This window comes from Amblyomma americanum, chromosome 7 (assembly GCF_052857255.1).
Source record: "Amblyomma americanum isolate KBUSLIRL-KWMA chromosome 7, ASM5285725v1, whole genome shotgun sequence".
Taxonomy (NCBI): Eukaryota; Metazoa; Arthropoda; class Arachnida; order Ixodida; family Ixodidae; genus Amblyomma; species Amblyomma americanum.
The window spans coordinates 57,147,091-57,173,164 of record NC_135503.1 but is presented as its reverse complement, the minus strand read 5'-3'; the positions used below and the strand labels follow the sequence as shown (position 1 = coordinate 57,173,164).

The 26,074-nt window shown below is 52.0% G+C and overlaps 1 protein-coding gene across 1 annotated transcript in view; it reads left to right on the top strand.

The window, feature by feature from the left end:
- Nucleotides 1–26,074, top strand: part of Spt3 (Transcription initiation protein Spt3) — a 118,723-nt gene that overhangs the window by 54,769 nt on the left and 37,880 nt on the right. Inside the window, exons 3-4 of the mRNA XM_077632305.1 lie at nucleotides 15,338–15,422; nucleotides 25,284–25,370. Coding sequence (XP_077488431.1) covers nucleotides 15,338–15,422; nucleotides 25,284–25,370 — 172 coding nt within the window. The remainder of the gene's footprint in view (nucleotides 1–15,337; nucleotides 15,423–25,283; nucleotides 25,371–26,074) is intronic.

Sequence of the window (26,074 nt, the reverse complement as noted above, 5' to 3'; positions counted from 1 at the left end):
AGCACGCTTCCTTCTATAAAAGGGAGCAAAAGAGGAGTTTGCTTCATTTTTACTCCCATATAGGCGTATTCGTTTTCAGAGTGTATACTCACGAAGGTTTTCATGTCCTGCTGAAGCGGCACAGAGAATCGAGACGGCGGTTTTAGCTTGCCTGTGTCGGATGACTCGTATCACGGCCTGATATTTGCAGCTATTTGGTATGGGTAGGCGTATGGTGTTCGAATCCTAGCTTTGTGCGACTTGGACTTGGACACTACTAAAACACGCTTGAATGCTTGCTGATGTTCGCGTTTTGGGAGGGTGCAGCAGCGCTTTTAGGCTGCCGTCAGACGCACGGCCGGCTCATCATTGGGTGAAGTCTTTCACAGAGGTGATTACGAGATAGACAACTCTGGAGTATCAGCAGCAATGTCTACTTGCGGCAGTTGTGACAGCTGAGGATGTGATCTACCCCTCAGTACTGTAACAACGCAGTCCAAGAACAGTCAAATAGAAATGGCAGAATAGCCAGTCGTCGGTGTCGGTGTAACAGCAGTCATTGCAGCGATAGCAGCGTAACAATAGACCTCCGGCCACGGCGATTCGCTCGTCGGCGTGTTGATGCGAAATGGTCGATGTGCCTTGCTTATTGTAGATTTTGTTTTGTTTTAATCTTCAGCATCTTCAGGGCTGGTAGGCAAGGAGTGAAATGTAAAGGTAAAGACATTGCGTTAGCGCACGGGGACATCCTCAAAGGTGGTTAAGGAACGTCGTGTTACATACAATAGGCCAAGAAACGAAAAACAGTGTTGAGCAACCGAACAGGGTAGCATGACGAAGCGATGAAAACTGAACAAGTACTTTGTAGGCAATGCGATATAATCCGAGGCTGTTGATGCCTTTGCCGGAAGTCTCTCGTTGTGCTTGTGAGACCCAGCTAGCCTTCCCGAGCAGTTGGCCGGGGAATGCCACCGGCCTCCCGGGAATTATATGACGCCGCTTTTTTTTTTCGTAGATGAGGGTTCTAATATTAGTTATTAATAAGACGGCTTATTAATAACAAAGAAGAAAAAAGCAAATGAAGAAACAACTCGCAACTACGCGAAGAAAGTGCTCATCCACGCATTCCTTTGCTGCTCGTCGTCGTTTCTCGGTCCAACATCTCAAGTTATGTACTTTCGTTTCAAACTGGCGTGTCTGGTATCACTGCTTGTACCGCGGAGCAGAGTAGTCTTGGCCCTACGCCCTCTACAGCCCCCCGATGTAGCCTGACCGCAGAAGAAGGGCGGCTGCTCCGTGTTGTCGAAAGCTCGTGGCTGCCTCGACGCGGATGTCCTCGCCACAGACCATGCCACTGTTGTCAGCCCGTGGCCACGCTCGCGCTCAGAATGCGTCCGAGGTTCAGACGCGAGGTCGTGCGTCTTCGTTTCGCTCCCCCCATTTACATATCCGCAACGTCCGGTACGCCTGCAGGCTTCCTCTTGTCTGCGGATGTTGTTAGGGCGAGATCAGAGGGCGCAAGAGGAGGGCCTAGACGCCGAGGGGCGCCACCGACCTCCGGAGAGGGAAGGAGAGAGAGAGAGAGGGAGGCGTCCGGCAAAGTTGAACAAACGACCCGCGTGAATTGGCCCGGTCAGCCCGGACACTTGTAAAGGGAGCCTGGCTGTCGCCCCCTGCCCGCCGCTACAACGTCGCTCTTGCGCCACTGTGCTGGACACTGCCGTTTGTTCGCTCGTGCGCATTTGTTTCTGTTTACTTCTTTTCTTGTCGGCGTCCCGTTCTCTGTTCTGCTGCGGTGCCCTCGGCGCAGAGTGGCCGACGCCGGTACAGAGGCGCGCTTCGGCCGAGTCTGTGTACGCTCTCTCGGCTTTGCGGCTTGGGCCGTACGGGCGCTTTTATTCGCTGAATGCGCGCGGCGTCGGCGCCGCAGTAAACATTCGTATACGCAAACCGCGGGAAGCTGGGGAGCCGCGAAAGGGTGCGCTGTGCCCGACGAGTTCATTTGGCGACGCCGGGTGGTCGCTTATTTACGCGTCTGGAGTCTGTCTTGTTTTTACGCGGTATTCGTTTTCTGGCCCTTGCCTCGCCCTCGGGAAGAGTTGCTTCGTCGGTGGCTGTCCGCGAAGCCGTGCTTCGACGCCGACAGTATGCGAAACGGGGGTGTTTTGTTGACGCCGAAGCAGTTTACATTGTTGTCTTTTGGAGTTCTTTTTTTTTACGGATTTGAAGCGATACGCCCTTGCGTTTGACCTCAATATTGAGTTGAATAGGTCGTTTTCGTGCGCAGGCTCCATGTGCCACGGAGTGTTGTGTTTGCTTATAACCTTTGAGTACTGCGTTGCCGTATATAGGGGTCGTGGGCATTCTCAGAGGCCTTTTGTTATATCTCTGAAGCAGTTCTTAATCATGGCCGCTCCACGCCTCATTGTGTGAAAATTGCTGACACTTTTTCCTCTTAGTGGCTTGCCGAATTCACGAGGAAGAAAAGGGCTTGGGCGGGTCATGTAATGCGAAGGCAAGGTAACCGATGGTCCTTGAAAATAACAGACTGCATTCCAAGGGGGTGGCAGAAAGTTAGGTGGGTGGATGAGATTAAGGAGTTTGCGGTGATAGGACGCCCACAACTGGCACAGGACAGAGTCAATTGCAGAGACATGGCAGAGGCCTTTGCCCTGCAGTGGGCGTGGTCAGGCTGATGATGATGACTGGCTTATTCTCACTGATCGTTTGTCGCAGCCACCACCGTGCATGTTTTCTTTTGCTGCGCGATTGGCTGTCCCGTAGCTCCCACATATCGACACTGCAGCAGAAACGGCTGGCTCTATATTGGTTCCCTCAGTAAAGAAAAAAATGTTAAAAGTAGAGGGAAAAGTGGGGGTCTGCTGTGCTCACCGGTGCACCTGACGTAAAAATAGCCTCGTGAGTTGGGCGTCCTAATAGTGTGGAAACGACTTCATTAGTTTCAAAGCACGATTCTCTTATTCTTGGGCACAACTATCTCGCATGACGCCATTTCTCGAAGAGCTGGCTATGGCGTGCGTGCTCTTTTTTTGTTGTTGTTTCAGTGCCTTATATGTTGGCGGGCTCGTCTAAAACGCAGGCTGTAAACAAAATAGCTTCCTCCCGAATGGTGTGCAGAAGCTGTCTCCAGCTGCGGCGTCCCACTCGCACCGTTTCCCCCTTTCCCCCTCCCTCTTCCCCAACCTCCCCTTCAAACTTTTACGCCCTCCCAGGAGAAGCCGGCTGCGTATAACGGGTAAAATGTCTGCGGGGATTTGGGGTCCCAGCGCCGCGCCGTCCAAGCCGCGGCGACCGCCGCTCTCCGGCCGGGGGATCACTTTGGGAGCTCCGCCGTCCTCCCGATGCTTCCCTGTGGTCCCTAGCCTCCCTTCCACCAGCCCGGCCGAAAATTTTCGGCTCCGTCGCCACTGCTGCCGCAGTTCCGAGAAGTGAAAGAGCGTGTGTGCCCATAGTGACGGCAGCGTGTGTCGGGCTGCGCCAGTCCCCAGGCGCGCCGGCGCGGTCTTCTTCGTTTCGACGGCGGAAGACGAAGAAGACGGATCACTCGGCCGCGAGCAGAGGGAGCGGCGGCGGCTTTATTCCTTCCCCTCCCCCAACAAACACTTCCCCCTTTTTATTCTTTTTTATCCCGCTGCTTAGCGCGCTGTACTTGCCCCCCGGGCGTCTCGATGCGGGCTTGAAGCTGTTTTCGTCGCGGCCTTTGCTGTCGCGTGCTGTTTTTGTTTGCGGGATATGGTATGGAGCTGGTTTACTTTTTTTTTTCTTTTTCCTGTTCCTTTCGCGCTCCACTTTGATGTTCCGATGCCTTTCGCCTCCCTCCCGCGGGATTCTGGCGGCTGGCGTGTCGGTAATCGGAAGGAAGAAGATGCAGGGGGCGCAACCGACGCGCCTTTGGGCGGAGAGAGGAGATCGGAGGCGCTTGTTTGTGCGTGCGGGAGACGGGATTGTTGTTTTGACGGGGGCCTCTGAGGTGTAGGGTGGCGAATTGGCTCGAGCCCTTTCCTTCTCTCCCTGCTCCTTTTTTTATTCCTGTGCCCCTTGGGTTTCGGAGTCGAAATCATTCTGTCGTATTTTTTTCTATTTATTTGTATCCGCGGAACTTGTACACCCACAAATGAGCTTAATTAGAACTGGCTGTGTAGGTTACCGTCGAAACATTGGAACAGTGTGAAACTTCTCTGGCCGGGGCATTTAATCGCAAGTGCACTGAAGCTAGCGACAAATTGCCTGGCGAGCGCGAGTTTGTGGGTTCGATCCCCTGTCCTGGTTGCCGTACTTTGGCGGCGACGAAACCCGGTGGCGCTGCTTTACTGAGATCTTTGTTGCACGCTGACGCACCCGAATCGGTCATTGCCAATACGCGTGCAGCTGTCCGCTGTCGCGTTCCTCGTGATTCAGGTATAACGTCTTCATCATCTCCTCATTTTTCTTCTCCTTATTCTCCTCATCCTCTCTTTCTCGTCAATTTCTTCCTTGCTGGCCTTGGCCATGAAGGACAGGGGCGGCAAGGAGTGGGCGCTCTCGAGTCTAGGCTGCCTTTAATCACTTGGTCCAGGTGAGGCTGGGATATAATGCACTGATGGTGAGGGCGTGGTATCACTGTCACCTTCGCGCTGTCACCCCTGGAATCAACTCAACCGGCCGGGCTGTGCCCATGTTCGTACTACCGTTTCCCCCTTTTCATCGGTGCTTATATACCGTTGGTGGAGTGCAGTGTATCGGAGTTTTCCTTTAGTTTTGCCTTCAGGCATTTGTATTGTAGGCTTTCCGTGTGGTGTATGTTTGCTTGGTTTTTAAAATTTTAATTTCGAACACTTCGGCATTCTCTGCCACCTTCTGAATAACTTTGTTTCAGGAAATTAAGACTTGCGAATTTTACAGAAGGTATAGTTTATTTTCATTTACATAGTTATTTGTTGGCACCCTGAAGGTCAACAAATGCTTGAGAAAGGAGCGGCCACGACGATTTGTCCTTGCAAATTTCAATGTGACCAGCGCAAAATAAAAGCGCGCAAATTAGGCCCTACCTGCATATAAAATATCACCTGTGCAAGCGCGAGAATGTAGGCGGTCAATTCAGCGAAGGTGGCTGGAGTCAGCGGAGCGCGTGAGGGGTGAATTTCAGCAAATAGGTTTTTGTGTGGCTTGACATAATCATTCCACCTGTCTTTGCTCCTTTAGCGGTGCGGAGGCCGTTATGGCACGTGATCTGTCCATACGGTCGCGGCTGCTGCGTTCGACAGAGCCTGGAGCGATTCGGAAACTTCAGTGATTCGAAAGTTTTACCCGAAGCACCGTCGAGCCGAACCATGGGTGGACGGATGCGAAGGTTGTCTGAGGTGTAGTCGAATCTCAGGCATGCATGCTGGATTCCGTGTGCGCGTTCTGGAAGGCGAACGAGGCGAGCTAAAGGTAGTCTAATACCCCTGTCACACGGACACTGTAAAGGTACTTTGAACTAATGCTCCATTACTCTAAGGACGAACGCGCGCTGCCACACGGACGTGCCAAAGGACACCTAGCTCAAGGGAGCTTCGAAACAAGGCAGCTCGAGTTCGTCCTTTGAGGCTTCTCTCCCAGCGAGTTAACAGCATAAATAAATTGAGAAAAGAAACGTTCAATTTTAATTTTATAAATTCACTTCATAAGATTAGTGGTGTTTTATAATATAAGATCATTTGTTTTGTGGCAGTCTCACCACACTATACTCTCGTTCCAGATTGAGCGAGTTGGGCTCAGTGTGGCCAGCACTGATATCTTATGCTCTGTACTTGGAAAATCATGTCATTATTGCAGTTAAAATTACGTTGCTTTAACACAATACGGTTATAAAACTAACTTACTAAAAAAATGTGACATTTCTGTATTTACATGTGCAGTGAGGTTTGCAATTTTGATAACGCTTTTTGCCGATGAGGGCGCTAACAACTTCTTGCGAAGGTCGTTCCGCGACCGTGTAGCACGGACGAACTCCCTTGAAGTAGTGCTCCTTTGGGAGCGTAAAGGAGCATTAGTTCAAAGTGCCTTTAGAGTGCCCGTGTGACAGGGGTATAAGGCAGACTCAGCTGGTTATCTAACGAATACCAAGGCAGTGCAGCGGCAAAGCCGCACACGGCCTCGAAAAGTTCGGCTACCGTCAGGCATGGCAGGCACGTTACCCTTTGAGTTTCCAGCTGTTCTAGATTGCTCTGGCTGCGTCACTTGCTTTGTGTTCTCAGGTCCCACTGAATTCCACTGTGCACCGAGAAATATATGTTTTTTTTTTCCTCTGTCCTGTTTCACTTCGTGCAGGGAACGAACAGGCAGAGAGGCAGATAACCGCCCCCCCCCCCCCCTCTCACACACTATCAGAAAGAAGAAAACGTAATGTCGACATGAATAACAATCCCAGTAGAGCTAAACTCAGAGTCGACATTTGGCGCAGTCTCTCGTCCATTTTCTCGATTCAGAGCGTTGCTTGCGTGGTTGTTTTTATTCCCTTTAGTGTTCCTCTTCACACGTGTACGAACGTCGCAGAGAGAGCAACAGCAGCTCGTTTACTCATTGGCGTTGCTTCGTCGAGCTCGCTTACAGCGGCGACACGTCTCTCGCGCGAGCATTTGTCAGGAACACGACACGCAGCGGGCTTTTGTGCATACTTCGCAGAAAGTCGGGCCGGCCCGTGGCGTGTGTGTGCGCGTACGCTGATTTCGTTCTTTTTTGTTCTCTTGTTTATTTTTTATTTGTTTTTTTTTCGGTTTCAGTGGGGAGTATAGAAGGAGAAAAAAAACAAGAGGCCAGACGGTAACGGGTGTCCCCCCCCCCCCCCCCCTTATAGAAACGAGAAACTCTTTCTGCTGCTGTGCCGGCGGCGAAAACGAAGCTGCCGAGTGGAACCGAGAATCAAGTAGGCGCCCCCCACCGCGTCGGCGCTTTTGTTTTCGCCTACACACTCCCGGATGACGTGAGCGCAGTCTCTTGTTGCTGCTCACGATTCGGGCTCAAAACTGTTTACGCCTGTCCTGCACGCTTTTACGACCCTCTTGGGAAGAGAGCAAACGGACTGTGCGCGGGGGTGTGTGGAATGGGGCAAGTTTTCCCGCGCTCATCGCAGGGGGGGGGGGGGGGGGGGGGGGCTGTGGAAACGCACTAACCCACTGTGTGTAGGAGTGTGCGCGAGCGAGGAGCAAGTGCGTATACATATAGCTGCGAGGGAATAGGACGCGCGTAAAATGCGGAGAAAAGAACGGCGCGCTCTGGGTGAGATTGGCGGCGGATGCAGAAGCAATGCGCGTCAGGCGGGCTGACCGAACCGTTGGGGAGTTTACCCGGCTTCGAATCATTTTTCTCAGTTTGGTGAGGGCGGCGTTTTGTTGGAGGACTGTAGGTGCGCTGTGACCTTTCTTTGGGGATCAGAGAGCAGAATATGATATGAGGAAATAGGGTTGAATAGATTCGGGTGTGTTCGCTTTTGGCTTACAAGCGTACACAGCGCATGGTCCTCAGCAAGTGGAGAAATAAGAAAGGGGTACGGTTTTAACGTTGTTAAACCCAGAAGAAGTGCGAAAGCATGTGTATAGTCTGGTTTTGTTTTGCTAGGTCGTCGTCACGTCTGACGACGATATTAGTTCGATAGTATAGTAGTATTAGTTGAAGACGACAATGTGCAGTGCACAGCGCGAGAGTGCATGTGTATATTAGCTCGATAGTATTATTAGTGGAAGGAGTCTCGACCATGTGCAGTGCACAACGCGAGAGTGTGTTGCAGTTTAACACGAGGCGTGATCGGGTGCGGCGGTAGCATATTGCTCTCGTACAGTGGCCAGTGAAGCTAATCTGTTTGCGCCGCCGAAGGTTGGAATCCAGTCTCGGAAACATTTATTTTGTTTATTTATTTATAGTTTTGCCAAGGTCACCCCCAGGGTCAAGCTGCACACAAACTTGGTGAGCCGGTTAGACCTCGTGAAGTAGTGCTCTCGCACAAAAAAATTTTTACGCTGTGCTAAAGATGAAAGCTGACCCGCTGGATTGGTGCATCATCTTCGCATGCAACGGCAGAGGTTGGGGACGCCGCCGCCAGAGTCCGTTCTTTTCAGGCGCCTTGTCCAACTTCGATACAGAGGGGACAAGCTATGCGCTCTTGTACCAGTGTGCATCTTTCTCTCGCTGTGTGGCTGTTTGTTTAGGCGGTTACCTCCCGTGCTGTCCCATTCTCCTCGAGAACCGCGCAGCACCAAGACGTGACGCGTAGTACTACTCTCAGCGGTAAACGATCACTGTGACACGAGCACGGAGCAAGTATACTTGTGAGTTTTTGCACAGGACGCTGTAGCGCAGGGTATATATTATATATCTGCGGTTTCTTTGAAGGTCTGCCAGAAATGCACAACCTTGTGAGCACTTGCGAATAGTCGGAACTCGTGAATGCTCCACTGGCCTTGAATCAACGAGCAAGATTTTTGTTGACAGTATCGAGACGTACGCATAGTGCATAAAAGCGAACTGGCGCGACAAAACGAGGACAGCGTATACACAAGACAGGCAGAGGCAGGACTGTCTTGTTTGTGTTGTCCTTGTTTACATTTGCCAGTTGGCTTATGCGCACATTATGTCATGAATTGACACGATATTTCTTGCTATTATTTCCATATTATTGTTACGCGCGCGAATAGAGGTGATGCTTTATTTAGGGGGGCTGTGGGCTCTAGCATACCGGTAACGATATGCTGCAACTCTCTTATATACATAGCCCCAAGTATCTTGCCGTGTAACACACACCGTGTCCCTATTTCGTGGGTCCGTGCGGAGGGATTGAAAGCGCGTTCCACATGTTTGCGATCGCGAGCGATGATCTTTTTTTACACGATCCGTGCCGTATACTGGTGTACAATGTTGCACACTGCTCTACAGGCACTCGCTTGTTGTATCGGGGATCAAAAGCTCGATCCGTGCAACAGCTTACGCGTTCTACCGCTACGCGCGCCCATAGCTTGCTTGCACATTTAGATCTATTCTATCTCCACGGTCCTAGTTCCTCGCTGCTGAAAAGAATGCGCCCGCCGCTTCCCCATCGGCGTCCCGCATAGGCTCTCTCCCCTCGCCTTTGTTTACTGCTCGTTTACGGGCAGTCGCAAAGCGAATTCCCGTGTATGCAGATCATTTGGCGGCGGCGTCCTCCGCCGCTGTTGGCCTGCTGCTGCTGTTCCCGCTGATGCGGCTCTTTTCCCTCTCTGCTCCCCTTTGCGAGCGCCTCGCGATCAAACGCACCTCTTCCCCAGCTTCCTGTGCCTCTTTTCGGTTCTCCCTGCGGCTGCTTCCAGCTTTTTTCGCTGGGGCATCACCCCCCCCCCCCTCCTCTCTCTCTCCTCCTCACCTCTCCTCGCGTCCTCTGAGGTTTGTTTGGCGAGCTTTGCTGCCGCAGTCGGTTTCGCGCAGTGCGCGGCGCCCGCCGTCCCTATCCTCTTCCCCGACCGTTCCTGGCAATGCTTTGCTGCTTTCGTCGCTTACTTTGGGCTTTCGTGCCCAGAATCCTCCTCCTCCTCTCTCTCTTTGCCTCTTCCTCTACATTCTCTCTGCGACCGTGTGCAGCGCGCGTATAGGCGTTGTTTGTTCCAAAAGCCGGGCTTCATACCGCCACAACGGCTGCTGCTCTCTCGCGCGCGCGTGTGTAGAGCTGTGTGTAGTGGCGTAGCCTTCTGACTGCTCGGCAGACGTTGCTTCTGCGTGCGCTATCGTTCGACCTCGCGTGCGCAGGTGTTCTCGTGGGGGCAGGCAGGGAGGAGGCGTTCGCGCGGTGCGTTTCGTTCCCGCGAAAACGCGCCGCGGGGTTTTTGCGCGCGCCTCGTGCTGCGATGTGGCGTTCGCCGGGTTAGTTCGAGCTCGCGCGCGATATACCTTTGACGCGAGCGCAGGTAGTTGTGTTTGCGTTGGCTGTGCATCCACCGATGGCTCTTCGTTAGTTTTTCTTCTTTTTTTTTGTTAACGTGCGCCGCGTGCGCGTGACGGAATCGATGGTGATGTAAGGCCGGCGGATGGATGGATGAAATGCAGGCCGATGGGGCGGTTTTGCTAGTGGCTGTTTATTAATAAAGTAACAATTGAAGGAAAAGATATTGTTAGCCGCGACGTCTAGCTACCATCGAAACCTGAAGCACCTGAGCTGCGGATAGCGGGAATAAAATGACTGGGAGAGAACAAGGAGAGGGAAAGAGGGGGGGGGGGACGATAGTAAGAAATCATAGGGGTAGGGCGGCAATATACACTGTGTACAAATACAGGAGGTGGCTGCGTTTCTGGGGAAATGCGCTCTGCAAGTTAGCGATGAGGCGCCGTGGACCGACCGATGACTCCTCGGGCACTCGTCTTTGTTTCACGGCACAATCGTTCTTTTGTTCGTGGGGGCTGTAACGAGGCGCGCTCGCCAGGATTCGCGTTGCCTTTCTCAACGTCTCCCATGCGCCTCTCTCTATACACTCGAGGTCGTGCGTTTGGGTGCGAGCGGGCATGATGATGTATACCCCTTTCCGTCCGTCAGCAACCGTGCGTCCTTTTGTTGATGTCGCTGTACCTACATGCTCGTGCGGAGTTTGCGTAAGCCGAGCAGAAGTTTTCGTGATTAGGCCGGGACTGAGTTCGGATCTCCTGGGGAGAAAAGAAACCCTTGTTTACGAGTTTCGCAAAAATAACGACGTTGAACCCCCCCCCCCCCCCCCCCCCCCCCTTTCGGTGCCCGTCAGTGCACGCCGTATACCCCTTTTGATTCACTTCGTATACACCGCGTATGCTTGCGAGTGGAGAACGTTGTTGGGCGGCCTTTTTATCTGCGATTGGGGATTGCGATCTGGCCCGGAACCTGCTTGCTTGCGATTTGAACCGCGTCGCGGGCTTTCTCATCGCTGGTGAGTTGTCGAACTTGTTTGCGTCGTACAAGTCGTGCTCGTTACCTGTCGTGTTCTGGGGGGCCTGAAAAGAGGTTCTGACGAGCTGAACCGGGATCGCATGTGAAATGAGAATCCTGCCTTTCATGCGACGCGCACGTGCGACGGATCTCTGATTGCGAAAAACAAAGCACCCTTTCCGATCCGCGCGTGCGTTTCTACGGGAAATATGTCAGGCCGGCGCAAAACAGGAGCCGAGCATAAAGCTGCGCTAGTTACCCAACAGGAATCGAGCTGGGTGCATCTTGTGCCGTCTTTCATGTGTTTAGGGATAGATGTCCCCGTCGGAGGCGCTTTGTTGAAGTGAACGCGCTCGTATGAGGATAGAGAGGTTTTGCGCTATAGTCGGAGACGTTTGGTTCCGATTGCCTGGCAAAGTGAAAACTTGCGCTGTCGAAGGGGAAAAAAAAGTGTCGAAACTTGAGATTGAACACGAGGGGGTCGTTATTCTAAAAGTGAAGAAAGCGAATATTCAAGTTAATCGCGATCACAAGGGTGGTTCGGAGAGGGTTGCAGAGCTTCAGCTCGTGCCGACTCAGCATGGAAAGCTCTGAACGCTGTGTACGGTCGCGGGCCGAATTAAAAAGAGCTCGCTCCTTGCGGCCCTCCGACTTCCTTCACGGTAGTATAATACGGGTGGCGAATCAGTGTGGCCCTGGACAGTACACTGTCAGTGACGCAGTCTTTGAGGAGTGAGGCCGCTATTGATGATTCCCACTAGGACAGGCGCAAATGTATCCATAGCTTCGCAGCTACTGCTCCGTTTAATTTTCCTGTTGTTGCAACTGCAGGAAGAATGAAAAGGAAAGTGCACGGGCCTGCCCACTGGCTCAAGCTGAGCCACAATCACTGCCACGTGCACACAGTAGCAGAGAGTAAAAGAGATGTGAGAGGAAAGATCGAAATAAAGGACGCGCGTCGCAACAGCCGCGTCATCTGAAGCGACGACGACGGTTTAGTAACAGATACTCCCGGTGGCAAGGAGCGCTCGCCACATGCGTGGTAACCCCTATATAATAATAATAAGTTTATTTCCATCAGGTCAAACACAATTTGATTGAGGAGAGGAGATAAAAAGCGGCATTCCACTTGACAGAGTTCTCACCTCCTGTTCAGGCGGCAGTCAGGTTCAATATACAATGGTATACAGTCAAGGAAATAAACACCATAGTGCGCGCAGTCAAACAGAAATACGAGGGATTATAAGGAACGAAAGAAAATAGGCGGTTGAGCATCAAGCAACAAATAAGAGTGGAAAGCCCATCATACAAAACGGTTGATGTGTTAGTGATAACTGAGATGAAATAGAATATTGTCACGTAGTGGGGACGGCAGTCGAAGCAGCGATGAAGACGGACGAAAGGGTCTTCTAAAAGAAAACTGTTTATGGGGCTGACTTGCACCAAAAATGGACTGAATTACTCGGCGGCGGCGAAGCGACAAGCGTGCTCGGCGGTCGTCGAACAGAAAAAATGCCTGCCGCTGTCGGCCGTGCTCAATTTAAAGCTGATAGCGAACATTCGAGATAAAGGGCGCAAAGTTACTAGAACATTCCGGAACAACGTAGAATCAGCTTTGCCTGGCTGCGATCAATCGAGATAAATCTCGTCGCGTCTTGCTTCGCAAACAAAGCGATAAGGTGGTGTCGCGGCAGATTTGAAAAACGAACAAACACTGCAAAAATTCGCGGCAATATTTCTTTGAGAGGAGAGAGTAATATCAGGAAAGCTAACGTTAGCCTCAATTAGCTTGTTTATAGCGAGCAGTAACTGGCAACCATTTGACGGCCGTAGTTCGATCTTGTAAATGGTAAAACCCACTGTGGTTTATGGCGGTGCGCATAGGGCGAATCAGACTGATGCAAGGGTTCCAGAGAGGAAATGGTGTCAATACGTCCCCGTAAGGCCAGGAAGCCACCTATGTCTTCTCCTCGCGTCTGCACCTACAGCACCCATCCCCCAAATCGTTTGCAGTGATGTGAAGGCTGCGGCGATCTGTGCCAATCAGAACGGCGTGCGTCGCAAAACGTGTTCCTCCTTTCCCCCTCACCCCCGCGACTGGTGGCTCCATCACTCGGAAGGAAAGGGAACTAGTGTCCAGCTGATGCGCCCAGGAGACTCGGCGGGCGCCATGTTTAAAAATGGCGGCGCACCACTTCGCAGCAGGCATCCGCGGTGCGCTGTGTTCGTGCGTTCTATGTCTGCTAATTGAACGAGTTAATGAAACGCTCGCTATTCTTTTAAAACACCATGCTGAACTACCTTTTCGATTTCTCTACTTTTAGAGAATTGCCAGTTCTGCATATATGGACGTTAACCCATAAGCTATCGTGTCATACCCTTAAGGCGGAGCTTAAGTGTTTGTTTCACCTTCTTCGAGGTCATGTTCCTTCCAGCTGAATTTGTCGGCCCGAACAAAGTGTCCGCGCTGTCGTTCGCGATTTTTTTCTTTCTTTCACGCGTGAGAACTCGGTGCAGATCTCTGGTCCCAGAGCCACACTGCTGGCATCACAAAGACGGTCTCGTTACGTTTCATCTTTTAATTTTTTCTTGCTTGCCCCTCGTCTTTATGCGAGCTAGCGCCGCTAGCCAGCCATATTTCTTCCCATCCTCCTCTTCTCGGGGCTCTGCTCGATGAGGCTGTTCCTTTTCTTCTCATGGCGTCGGCGGAGCGCTGAGTTATTGTCATTCATTATGCATACGCCGCTTCGATGTATGCGCGCAGATTATGCGTGTACCCGTGGATACCTATGCGCCGAATGTGCTCAGGAAAAAGGTGCTCCGAGCATCAGGAGGAGGAGGAGGCGGGAGTTGCCGTGCCTTTGTCGTTACTTGTATTTTTTTTTCTTCTTTCATCTGCGCTCGTTCCTTCGGGGCTTCAGCTGCGTACGAACTGCTTCTCCTTTGCACCTTATCGATACCCCCTCGTTCACAGAAACTCGGGCATGCGCGCGCACAGGCATGTCTAGTGCTTTCGGTCGTCTGGTTTATTTATTTTTTGTTTTCGTGCTTTTTTTTTCATTTTCTCGGAGGCGTTTGAATTTTCATACCTTCGTTAGTTCGTGTTGTGCTTGGTTTTGTTTCTCGTTGATCTTTCTTTTCATCTCCGCGATGCCCGTGCGGAAACTGCGCCAGCCCGTGAGTTCGTGCCTGTCTCACGAACCTCCTCTCTCCTGACGCACCTTCACGACGACGCCACACGGCCGCCGCGTGTTGCAGTTTTCTTGACACTGGCGACGTTAGCTTTCAGCGACCGCTCTTAGGACGGTGTTGTGATCCTTTTCACCTTCGTTGATTGTGCATATGTGGTGCGATGTCTGCAGCCGTCACTGCAGTCTGTAATGAAACTCTTCTCGTTGTGGTTGAACGGTAACGGCGTTGTGGTTTTCTTTTACGGCGACTTAAAGAACCATATACCAGCTGAAAACACCCGCGTTCATTTGCAGGCCTGCGAGAATGTCGTCGATCTGGGCCTGAACCGCGGCGCCCTCATACAGGGCGAGCCACACTTAGCGGGAACACTCGAGCGCGTGATGCTGCGGCTGTCGCGGCGCCGCCTGCGGGCGCATCGTGCATCAGCAGGACCACAGTATGTGTCCACGCTGCCTATGCGAGGCGCCCGCAGGTGGTGCTGCGACAGCCGCAGCAAGACGCACCCGAGTGTTCCCGCTAAGTGTGGCTCGCTCTGTACCATCTGTGGTCATGTGATCCTTGTAGGCGAGACTGTGTTGGCTTGGAAATTGTTGTGGAGGGCGGAGCGCAGGGCAGCTCTCGCCGTTTCTCGCCTCGCGCCGAATGAAAGCGGGAAGTCCTTGGATGTTTCGGTTTCGGTCGTTCATGAATTAGTTTTTTTGTTGTCGTCTGTGTTCGATGCGGGACGTGCCTGTGCAGTGTATAGCATGAGGATACAGCTGTGATTCCGGCTCTGCTATGTCTGCCGCAATGGTCGAGGGTGGCGCTGCATGATAACCACTCTGAGGGGCAGCTAAGGCGTTTAAATTCTTATACAGAAAGAGCGTTGACTCACCTTGGTGGAAAAAGACTAGGAAACCAACCAGCAAGTATGCAGGAAACAAGGTAAAAGAAATAAAAAAAAGCTTTAAACATCACAACCTGCCCACCGGATAGCAATGAGAAAACTGCCCGCCTTGACAGGTGGCAGTTAAATTATTGATTGACCACTCGGGAAGAACAATCTGGGCCGCACAAGGCCCACCCACAGGAGCACCCGCCATCGCAGGGCAGTGGCGCATCGCTTAACCGCTGCACCACTGCGCCAGGAACTCTATGAAGACTAGCATGGGTCTATGAATGTAAAGTAGAGAATGACCTTCTGCGTATACGGGAATTAACCCATTGCGCTCTCGCGTCGTACCCTTAGGGCGGAGCTTAAGTGTCCACTCCATTTCTTTTTGTGCGCAGGCATGGCTTCGGTGACAGCCGTTACCCGTTCCTGGAATCGGCGAAGCTGGTAGAAGATATCGTGTCGCAGCAGATGAAGCTCTTGGTAAGTTGGGAAATTAAATTCCCGCCTTCTCCTCTCCGAAGCTCTTTTGGAGGTGACGCGTAATATAGGCAGAGCTGCATTACGCTTGAGATGCCGTACGGGAACAGGCTGTGTCGCACCGGCATGAAAGGCCCCGTTGCCGGTGCTGCGCGTCTGTTATCGGCTAAACTACTTTGCGTATTTTGCGGTTTATTTGGCATTTCGCAGCGAAAGCTGTTTCTTCAGGCTTTCTGTGAAACACGCTGGGCGGCGTCGCATTCGTAGACACTGGTTAGCATGCCAGGGGCGCTGCGTGCAACACAGGTTCGCGCCACCACCGTGGGATGGCACTATGGGAGCTCGCGTCGGTCGCAGCGGTGACAAGCAGACGGAGCGAGCAGATGTCGTCCGCTGCGATTAACGATTTACGCAGCGTGATTAACCATTATCGGGTGCCCGGCTACTAATACGGAGTTCCCGGGTTCGAACCTGACCGCGGCGTTTGCGTTTTTATGGAGGCAAAACGATAAGGCGCCCGTGTGCTGTGCGATGTCAGTGCACGTTAAAGATCCCCAGGTCGTCGAAATTATTCCGGAGCCCTCCACTACGGCACCTGTTTCTTCCTTCTCTCAGTCCCTCCTTTATCCCTTCCCTCACGGCGCGGTTCGGGTGGCCAACGATATACGAGACAGATACTGCGCCATTTCATTTCCCCCAAAACCAATTATTATTATTACGCAACGATAATCAGAGGGCGAGGAGGAGGTTCGTGGAGGAGAGAGAATAATGCGCTTGCTTGGCGCTTGCGTAGCCAAGATTACGGGGGAGGGGAGAGGCGGTACGAAGAGCGTACGCGGCAGCACTCTGTGTACCAATGAGCGTGCACACATGTCTTTAGGTCATACCGACGTCATACTGACGTCGTACTTTGAATATATGGCGCGAACGAGTTTACATAGGCGCATGCTGAGGCGATGGTGTTCTATGCATGCACGAGCCAGTGGGAGGCGACGTGGATATGACAGAGTAGTGACGTCATAATACCGATATACTAAGGAATGGTGGCAGTAATTGTAGACATCAGGGGGCACTGAGCGCTTGCGCCTTCTGTACCGTGCTTTCGCCGAGTTCAATTATTTACGCAGCGATAGCGAAAAAAATTCCGTACTTTTTTGACGCTACATCTTCGCGTGTAGTTCCTTTTTTTCCCCCGTTCACGGATTACGAAACTTTCACTCGCTTCCATTGCGATGTCCCCCCCCCCCCCCCCCCCCCCCCCTCTCTCGCACACTCTTGAGTGAGTCATTTCTTCGCAGTGCTTAGCTACTTCGGAGGCTAAAAACCTTGAGCTTCGTGTTTCCGTGAAATATGACGGGCACCTGTAGGGAAACGGTGAGAGGGGGCTGCCGTCTTCGCTATTATTTCGTGACGTCGAAAATACGACGCGTGCTATTCTCTTCTCGACTCTCCCCTTCCCCTCCTCGTCCAGCGGCGTGGCTCCTGGAGCGGCTCCCGTTACGTGCGACGCGCATATATATTTCGCTCGCGTCTCCGCCGGTGTCTCTGCGAATATGCGCAACAAAACAACGCGCGCGATTCTGCACGGGTGACGGGGCCATTCGGGACGATCGCCCTGTGCGCGCGCGGGTCATTTGAGACCTTTGCGTTGCCCTCGTGAAGGCGCGCGACGGTGCGGGAGCTGCGAGAATGCGAAGCCTGCATCTCCGCTCGCATTCGCGAACGCGTTTATCTTGGCGGTGTTCAGTTACTGTGAAAAATTGCAACCCGCAGCGCGCCTGTTTTTTTTTTTTTTCTATCGTATTTGTCCCATGGTGTATGGTCCGAAATGAGCGACATTGGATTCCTGGGTAATCTGCCGCTTCGGTGCTGATTCTGTGACGGTTGTTGTCTATTTTTTTTTTCGTACTCTTCCCTACTTGTCTTCCGTCTGATTCTCTGGTGGCGCGTTTATTTTTCTTTTGTTTGTTTAGCTTTCGCGTCGATACCGTGGAATAGTTCGCCTCCTCATTATTCGCACAGTGCTGAGACGATGCTGGAATCACCTTTTTGAGTTCCCTGTGCGTGGCAAAACGCGTTATAACGTCTTTAATGGGCGTAGTATTAGAGAGTTTTAGCATGGAGCTGTCCGCTTCCGCTAAGATCGGAGGTCCCGAGGAACGCACACCTGCAACTACACAGGCGGAGATGTAGGTCCCTGCGTAAGGGGATCGTGGTAATAGAACGCGGATTGGCGCTATGCTAAAGTTGTTTAGTATGCCCTCTCAGTGTCGTCGTCATCATCATAATCAAACTGACTGTGGCCACTCCAATGGCCTCTCCAATATCTTTCCAATTAGCCCTGTCCTTTGCCAGCTGCGCCCACCCTTTGCCCGCAAACTTCCTAATCTCATCCGCCCACCTAACCTTCTGCCGTCCCCTGCTACGCTTGCCTTCTCTTGGAATCCACTCTGTTACCCTTAAGGGCCATCGGTTGCCTTGCCTTCGCAGTACATGCTCTGCCCATTCCAATTTTTTCTTGTTGAATTCGATTCGGATGCCATTAACCCGTGTTTGTTTCCTCACCCACTCTCCCTTCTTCCTGTCTCTTAACCGTTACACCTGTAATTTTTCTTTCCAAGCTCGCTGCGTTGTCCTTGATTTGTGTTCAGCCCTTTTAGTTAGCCTCCACGTTTCTGCCCCGTAGGTTTGTTATGGTGAGGTACACTCTAAACAGAAATACACCTATATGGGAGTAAAAACGGAGTAAACTGTCCTCTAGCGCAAAGGGTGTGTGCTAGAGGACAGTTTTACTCCCTTTGTTTAGAGTGTACAGCTGTTATAGACTTTCCTTTTGAGGGATATTCGTAAACTGCTCTTCATCACTTGGGAGTGCGTGCCAAATGCGCTCTGGCTCGTGCTTATTCGCCAATATACTTATTTCACTCTCGTGGTCCGGTTCTGCATGTACTACCTGTCCTAAGTAGACGTATTCCCTTACAGCTTCGAATGCTTCGCTGCCTGTCTAAACCGTTATTCCCTTCCAATACCGTTGAACGTTATTTTAGATTTATTCTTGTCAGTTGTTAGACCCGCCGTTCTGCTTCGTTTGTCTAGGCTCTCGATCGGGCTTTGTAATCGGGCCCTCTGAGTTTACTTAGCTACGCAATGCCATCAGCAAATCGGAGGTTGCTAAGGTGTTCGTCGTTAGGTTTTATCCCCACCACATCCCAATTTGGTTATGTGAATACTTCCTGTGAGTACGCGACAAATAGTTCTGGAGAGTTCGTATCTCCTCGCTTGGCACCCTTCCTGATTGGTATTATATCACCTTCCCGGTTGATTGCTACTTTGCAACCGCTGTATATTTTCCAGTGCCTTTACGTACACCTCTTCTACGCCCCGGTTACGCAGTGCCTGCATGATTGCTGAGGTTTCTGCTCAGTCAGATGGTTTCTCGCAATCTGTGACGGCCATAACCTGGCGTTTTATTTTTAATGCTTGCAGATTTTATTTTAAAAACCATGAGAGATATGTCGGGACGTGCTGTGCATGTAGACTGTACAGCAATGCGGACATCATGTACAGTACTCACGGATTGAAATAGGACATTCGGAGCGCGTGGCCGTCGCTTCATGGAGTGCCGCCCGTAGACGCTCATGAAACCAAGGTGGTGCATTGTGGTATGGCGCGAGAGGGAGAACATCTACAAAGCAGAATTGTTCCTTCCAGTAGCCAATGAGCCGGCCTGTGGTTTACCACATGGCGCGTGGCACTGCAAGGTTAGCGCTCCGAATGTCCTATTTCAATCCGTGAGTACTGTACGTGATAGAGATCGATTAATAGACGACTAATCATTTAAAATTTAGTAATCAACTTTTTAATTTTTATTTTAGGGCGAAAGAGTGTATTACGAGATCGAAGGCGAGCCCAGTTTCTAAATTCTCAGAATCGGCATTGTGGTTCGGAATATCGAGAGCAAAATATACGCTGTAAAATACCGAGTTTTTCTTTCCCGTGGTGCACATTTATTAAACAGTGTCGCTAGCATTTCTAATGCAGCGATTACGAACGCAAGTCCTGTGCTTAGTTTTGTAGAAGAATAATAATTAATAATAATTGGTTTTGGTGGAAAGGAAATGGCGCAGTATCTGTCTCATATATCGTTGGACACCTGAAGCGCGCCGTAAGGGAAGGGATAAAGGGGGGAGTGAAAGAAGAAAGGAAGAAAGGGGTGCCGTAGTGGAGGGCTGCGGAATAATTTCGACCACCTGGGGATCTTTAACGTGCACTGACATTGCACAGCACACGGGCGCCTTAGCGTTTTTCCTCCATAAAAACGCAGCCGCCGCGGTCGGGTTCGAACCCAGGAACTCCGGATCAGTAGTCGAGCGCCCTAACCACTGAGCCACCGCGACGGGTATTAGTGTAGAAGAAGCCAACGTCACTTCTGCGACGGTGCCGTGCGCAGCGACGCCATTTCATAAACGTGCAACGCGTGAAAACCAACTAAAACGAGCTTTCAAAGGCGTAGTTTCGACGCTCGATATTTCGAGCCTACTTAGTGGTTTAAGGTTTCAGACAATCGTGGTACCGTTTGTGGCAGAAGCGGCGTGGGCTCGGAAAGAGGTGGCCGGGGCAGTCACGTGGCTGTGACGCCATTGGGGATCACATGCACACGAAGGGCCAGGATGGAGACGTGCATAATAATGCACGCCGGCATTCATACGGGAAATAAGATGCAGTTTTGTTAGTGGAGAGAGCGACATTCGCTGACGTCGGTATATATATATGCCCCGCTTCGCGACTGCAGGACTGCCGCGACTCGCCCGACGGCCACGGCGGGTAGATGGCGTAACTCGTGAAAGTTTGATGATCCGGGACGCAGCCACTCTCGCCTCGGGGAGACGGGTCGAGTGGCGGCGCCTTCGCCGGCGTTCAAGTTCTCGCTCCGCAGCGCCGCTGAGCTTAAAGATCGGAGACACTGCAGAAGCAAGCGACGTTGCGCACTTGGGTCTTCTTCTTCCGCGGGCGCCGGCGGCAGAGAGTGCCGTGCGTCGATCTCCTTGCTTTTCGGCATCAGCTGTATACACTTCTCGCTGCTTGGACCTTTTTGTTCGCCTTCCTTTCGGAGGCTAAGTTCGGCCATGTGGATCTGTCTCGGTTACGCTTATTTTTCTTGTTCGCCCACTTCCCGATCGGTTGTGCCTTCTTCGTTGCGTTCGTCTTTCTTAATTTTCCCGGGCCTTAGCTTTCGGCGCGCGCGCGCGCTGACGAACGAGTTTCTCCGCTCCTGCATAACCGATACACGTTTCCCCGCTGCACATCGAAGAGAGCGGGCGGAGAGGAGAAGGGGGGGGGGGGGAGAGCAACGCGCATGCATATTTATACGCGTCGTTCGCCATCAGGACCCCACGCGCTGCGTTTTGGAAGAACTGGGAAAGAAAAAAAACACATTGCGCGCGCGCTTTATGTAGATGGCTCTTGCCGACGTCGCTTTCCTTCTCCTCATCTCTCCGTGTGTGCGCGGGTTCTCTTTGAAATCTTCGTCTCGGTGCCGTCCGCGCTCTCCTGATGGACTTTGCGCATTAGCAGAAATGGTATGCCGTTTGCTCTTTGGCCAGAATGGCCAGAACAAGAAGCTCGGTGGCGATGCGGCCTGCGTCCGCTGGGCACGAGGAACGGTCCGCTCCGCCGCCCGTGCAGAAGCGCAGAAGATCCGCGCGAGGGTAGAGATGAGCGAGAGGTGATAGAGCGAGCGTGCGCACCCTGTGCACGCACGCGCCCCCGTGTGGGGGGTGGGGTCATCGGGAGGTGCGGAGCCGCTGCCGCTTTTGCCGCCATTGGGCTCGTCTTTGGAGCTGCGCTGTTCCGAGTCTCGCCGACGGGGCCGGCAGAGGCGGCAGCCGTAGCATACGGCGCGCTTCGCTGATTCGAGCGGCTACTCTTCTCGCTAAAAGGAAGAGGAGAGAGAGAGAGGGACGATTCCGAGCGCCACCGGTGGAGAGTGGCGGCTCTGTGAGTGCCGTGTTGACCTTTTCGTTAGGTACGCGCGATCGACGTCGCCTGATGAGCAGTGCCCCACAAGGGGCCATTCGGCGCGCCGTGCAAAGGAACGAAGGAAGCGTTTGTTGCTTTCTGCTGCGACGTGTATTGCCGTACGGAGTGCGACCTATCGGAAGACGTGAAGTCGTTGCAAGTCGTCCAGATCTACAGAGACGTCTTAGCTGCCGACCAAGAGCAAGATGAAAAGTTTGCGCGAGTGTCTTATCCGCTTACCGCTGCTTATTGCTCCAAAAACCTGCATGCATGGTCGACCATGGTCCACTTTCGCGGCATGCGAAAGTAATATGTAGTCGGATGCAAGCAGTTTAAGAACAGTACGTTGCTTTGGACAAGTTGGAAGTGGTTGCCGCGTTTGCAAATATGAAAACGACAACCCTTGCCTGCCTGGTTTGCATAATGCTGAGATCCAATACTGCAGCAGCAATCAGGTAGGCAGGGAAATCTTTGAAGCTTATTGCGTTGCCAAGAACACTGACACGTGTGTGGCGAAACCATCCGTGGCATTACAGAGAAATGAGATAGCCTTCCTAGATAAGAGTCTTCCATCCGCTGTGTAATCCTCGATGTGTTTATGTTTTTTGGTTGTTCTTTTGGTTTAGTGCGTTTTTAACCTTATATATTTCACGTGGTTTTCCAATAAAATTCAGTTGCTGGACAGCGCCCGTGTCGTCTTCTCTTTCCTAGGTCCGTTTTGCGCTGGTCCGCAATATCAATTTAAGAACGAAGAGGCAAATGCCCCTCCAAGAAGGGCCGCCGGCCAATGGCGTCGACCGGTGCTCGTTACGGCGCTGTTAATCCGCTTAAAGGGACACTGCATCACTTTCAGAGAATTTCGCAATATTCTACGGCTGAAATCTATGTAGCCTGTAGGTGAAGCATGCCAAGTGTTTTTTCACTGGCATTTAAAATAGTGACGTAATTAACGATTGAATTTTGCGCTTGTCAAAGCACCGGAAGAGTGCGGAGAAGTTCAGTGTGACGTCACGGAATGTATGGTTTCGAATTACCCCTGCCGTCAGCCACGCCTCTTTGGATGCTGCCAAACGCTCGGCGGGCTTTGTCTTCTGTGGCGTTGGTTTTTTTTTTATCCTTCAGAAGAAAGAATATGCATTGCACTCACGCTAGTACGGTGCTTGTTGAAGCGGCGTACCACCCGCCAACTGGCTGGCAGCGCACCGCTCGCTAGGCCTAACCTGCGTGAGACCGAGCTGCAGATTCTTCGGAAATATCCACTGCCTACCATATGTGATGTCTAATCCGTGTACCAGTACGCTATAAATAGAATAATACCTGATTAAAATTCAGGAGCAGTTGGTTTCCGCAAATCCTCCGGCAACGAAGCGAGCCAAGCACGCCAGGCGAGGGCTGCCGCAATGCTTTAGTTTGTTCGGTTGGCTTCACCGCATGACAGCGATGTGGCGTGGAAAATGAGTGCAAGAGATCGAAGGCCATACCCTCAAGCACGTCTCACGTTCAACTTGTCAGGCAGTTTTAGAGTGCTAGCGCTGTTTCACTATGCCGCTCAGCTGACCCATTTCCGCGCGCGAAAAGTTATCGAACCGAGTCGTTAGAAAAAAGCGCGGCGCCCAGTTCGATATAGCGAACGACCGGCGACGTTGAAGTTCGATATATTTCGCGATTTTCCTGCACTTTTGCACAGGATTTCCAAGGGGACAACCTGTCTATTCTATATAACCGGTAACTCGAAATATCCGGGTTCGATATATCCGAGCTATGGAAGCGAATGCTGCCCCTCCTTCCACGGCCTTTTACGTTCTTTGCTCGTATCGTATATTCCTGAACTGGCGCGATTTTAGTGTGGAAGACGACTTTCTCTTCTGTTTTCTCTCTTTTTTTTTCTCGTCGGACTTGCTTCAATTGTGGTCTTCACTGACGTTGAGCCGCCATTTGCTGAGTGTGCGTCCGGAGCCGCTCATGGCACAGTGAGGTTGCAGTGCCCATGCACTTTCAACCTCAAGAACTCGAAGTGCTCGGCGCTGTGAGTAGCGTTGCGACGGCTTCATCAGTGCAGTGCCTCTCCATACACTAATCGCCCTCTTGTGGAGATCAGTGGTCACATATGTTCCTGGGCTTTGTGGGACGCTGCCGCTGCGGCCAGAAGATGCGAAGGTCATTGCAGAAAGCGCCAAGCGCGTAGCTCACTTCACAAGCCGCGTTTACATTAATGCGAGAACAGCGCGTCGCATCAACTTTGCGGCGCATCGTATTCATGTAAACGGCGATAATGCGCTAGGAAAGCGCGTCGCATCAATGCGCCAGACGGGGGTAAATCGAGAATGGCAAATCGACATCCGCGGTGAATGGAAACAGGCTTGGAGGTGCCCCTCCTCCTCCCTGTGGTGGCTATACAATACGCCCTCAGGCGGATAACAAAGCAGTCTGGACTGCGGTTGGACCCCTTCGCCGCTGGCAACGGGTCACTGTCCCGGCTATAGGAAATGCGATGCGTTCATGTAAACGGGGCTACGTACTCGAGTAGCAACGTGGTCGCATTCAGCCCTTAGTAAGTTTTAGAAAACGGTGCGAATGCCTGCTGTGCTGCACGTTGCTGAAACGTATACGCTTATTCCACATCTACGCTTTAAAGGTCGACGGATGCATAACGCTAGGGTAACGTAAGGCGCAGTGGCGCCGTCTCTTGTTTACAACGCAAATCATTTGCTCTCAGCGAAATGGCCCATCTCGCTGGGCTGACGAACGGCCAACGCATCAAACCAAATGAAAAAGAAAGCTGGCGGTGGTTTAGCTCTGGTTAAACCTGGAGCGACGCCATAGCTACATCTGGCCGAGTGGAACCTGCTCAGTCGAATTGCAAAGTCAGTCTTTCGCCGCTCCGTTTCGCTGGGCGTTCCTCCTTCATCTTCGTCCCACTTGACACGGCGCATGCGCACAGCTGTTGCAGCTCGGTTTCGCCGGCGCGCCGCGCCGCCGGCGGCAGCAGCTGCTCCGCACCACGTGAACAACCACGTGGCTGGTCACGTGATCAGCCACGGCGCCGCGCCACCGGCAGTTGCTCCGCACTACGTGACCAACCACGTGACAGCGTGGCGGCGCCGCCACGCTGAAAGCTCGAAATGCTACCGTAATGTAGCTATCGCTACAAAATAGCAGAAGTTTATCGCCCGCGTTTTTTGGGTAAAACGTAGTACGAGACGAAGCGAAACCACTAAGCGCCAATTATGGGCAGTGAACGTACCGAAAAACGTTCTTGAAGCAAGTGAGCCTCGCTTCAGAGAGACTCTCAGCGATGGCAGCGAGCGTCCCTTGAGAATACATGCGCACTCTCAGAAGCTCTAGCGTGACCAAATTTGGCTGAATTTTCAAGCGGTTTGCAGCAACGTTTTCATTATTAGCGAAGGATCGGGGAAATGTTGCGGGCAGATTTTTTTTATTAAAGCTTCCATTCTTTTTTTTTTTACTAAGCAGAGGTAAATACGCAGAAAAATCGTACTGTTAAATCACGTTGCTCTTGCCTCCTCTGGAGCAGCGGCGCGGTGGCTCAGTGGTTATGGTGCTCGGATGCTGACCCGAGAGACCCGGGTTCGATCCGGTCGTGGCGTTGATGACGTTGGTCCACTTTGAAAAAAGAGCGCGAACGGACAATCGCAGAAGGAGGAGGCAGCAAGAAGACGCAGAATGGATGAGCGCGTTTTTTTGTTGTTTTTTTCCTGGCCCTCTGTCTCGGACTTGGACGCATGCCGTGTGGCTTCTATACTCGCGTGCGTGTCGAAAGTGTTGTTTGCAGCAGTGTGCTTTTTTAGGCGTCAGTGTTTATTCTTGCGTTGATGTTGTTTCCAGTACTACCGGGCAGCCGAGGCGGCCACGCTTCGCGGTGCCAAGGCCATCGGCATCGAGGACATTCTCTTCCTCATGCGCAAAGACAAGGTGAGAGGGCGCTCAGTAGCCGCCACCGAATGTTTTTCAGGTTAAGTTTTAATCTTCGGAAAGGGGAAGCTGAATAATCGCTGTCGTGTTAATAGAGACATTTAGCACAGCAGGTATCGCCGCCGTGCGCTGCCAGTTCGCAAGCCCTGATCGGCCCCTACGCGACAGGCGTGCGCACACTTGCCTAAAACCCCTCCAACTTCGGTGACTTTACACAGTTGCCCGGCACCTGGAACCATTTGCGCGTGCGCAGTAGCGGCGCGTGGTAACTGGTAAGCGGCTGCGACGTGCTCTGATTGGCATAATTCATTTAATATTTTTTTACGCCTGCTGTGGGCTGGTCAGTGTTGTGTTAGAAACCGGGATAACTATGTGTATGCACTGAATGGGATGGTTGTGTAGAGCGTGTTGACGGTAAATTGCGGTATAAGCGAGTACGGAAGGCCTCACCGAAAAACAGCGCGCTTACACGGGACACGAGAAAGGAGACACGCACACACACAGCGCTAACTTACAACTGCAGGATTTATTGCATTGCTCACAATAAATACTAGAAAGGAAAAAACAAAAACAGTGGAAGGCGAGGAAGAATTCCTTCTGTCGCATCGTGTCGTCATAGTTATTCAAGATATTGAATCTATTGAACCTCCCTGCAAAGGTTTATTTAAGCAAGGCAAGTGTGGACTTGTCGTCCGTGACATTGC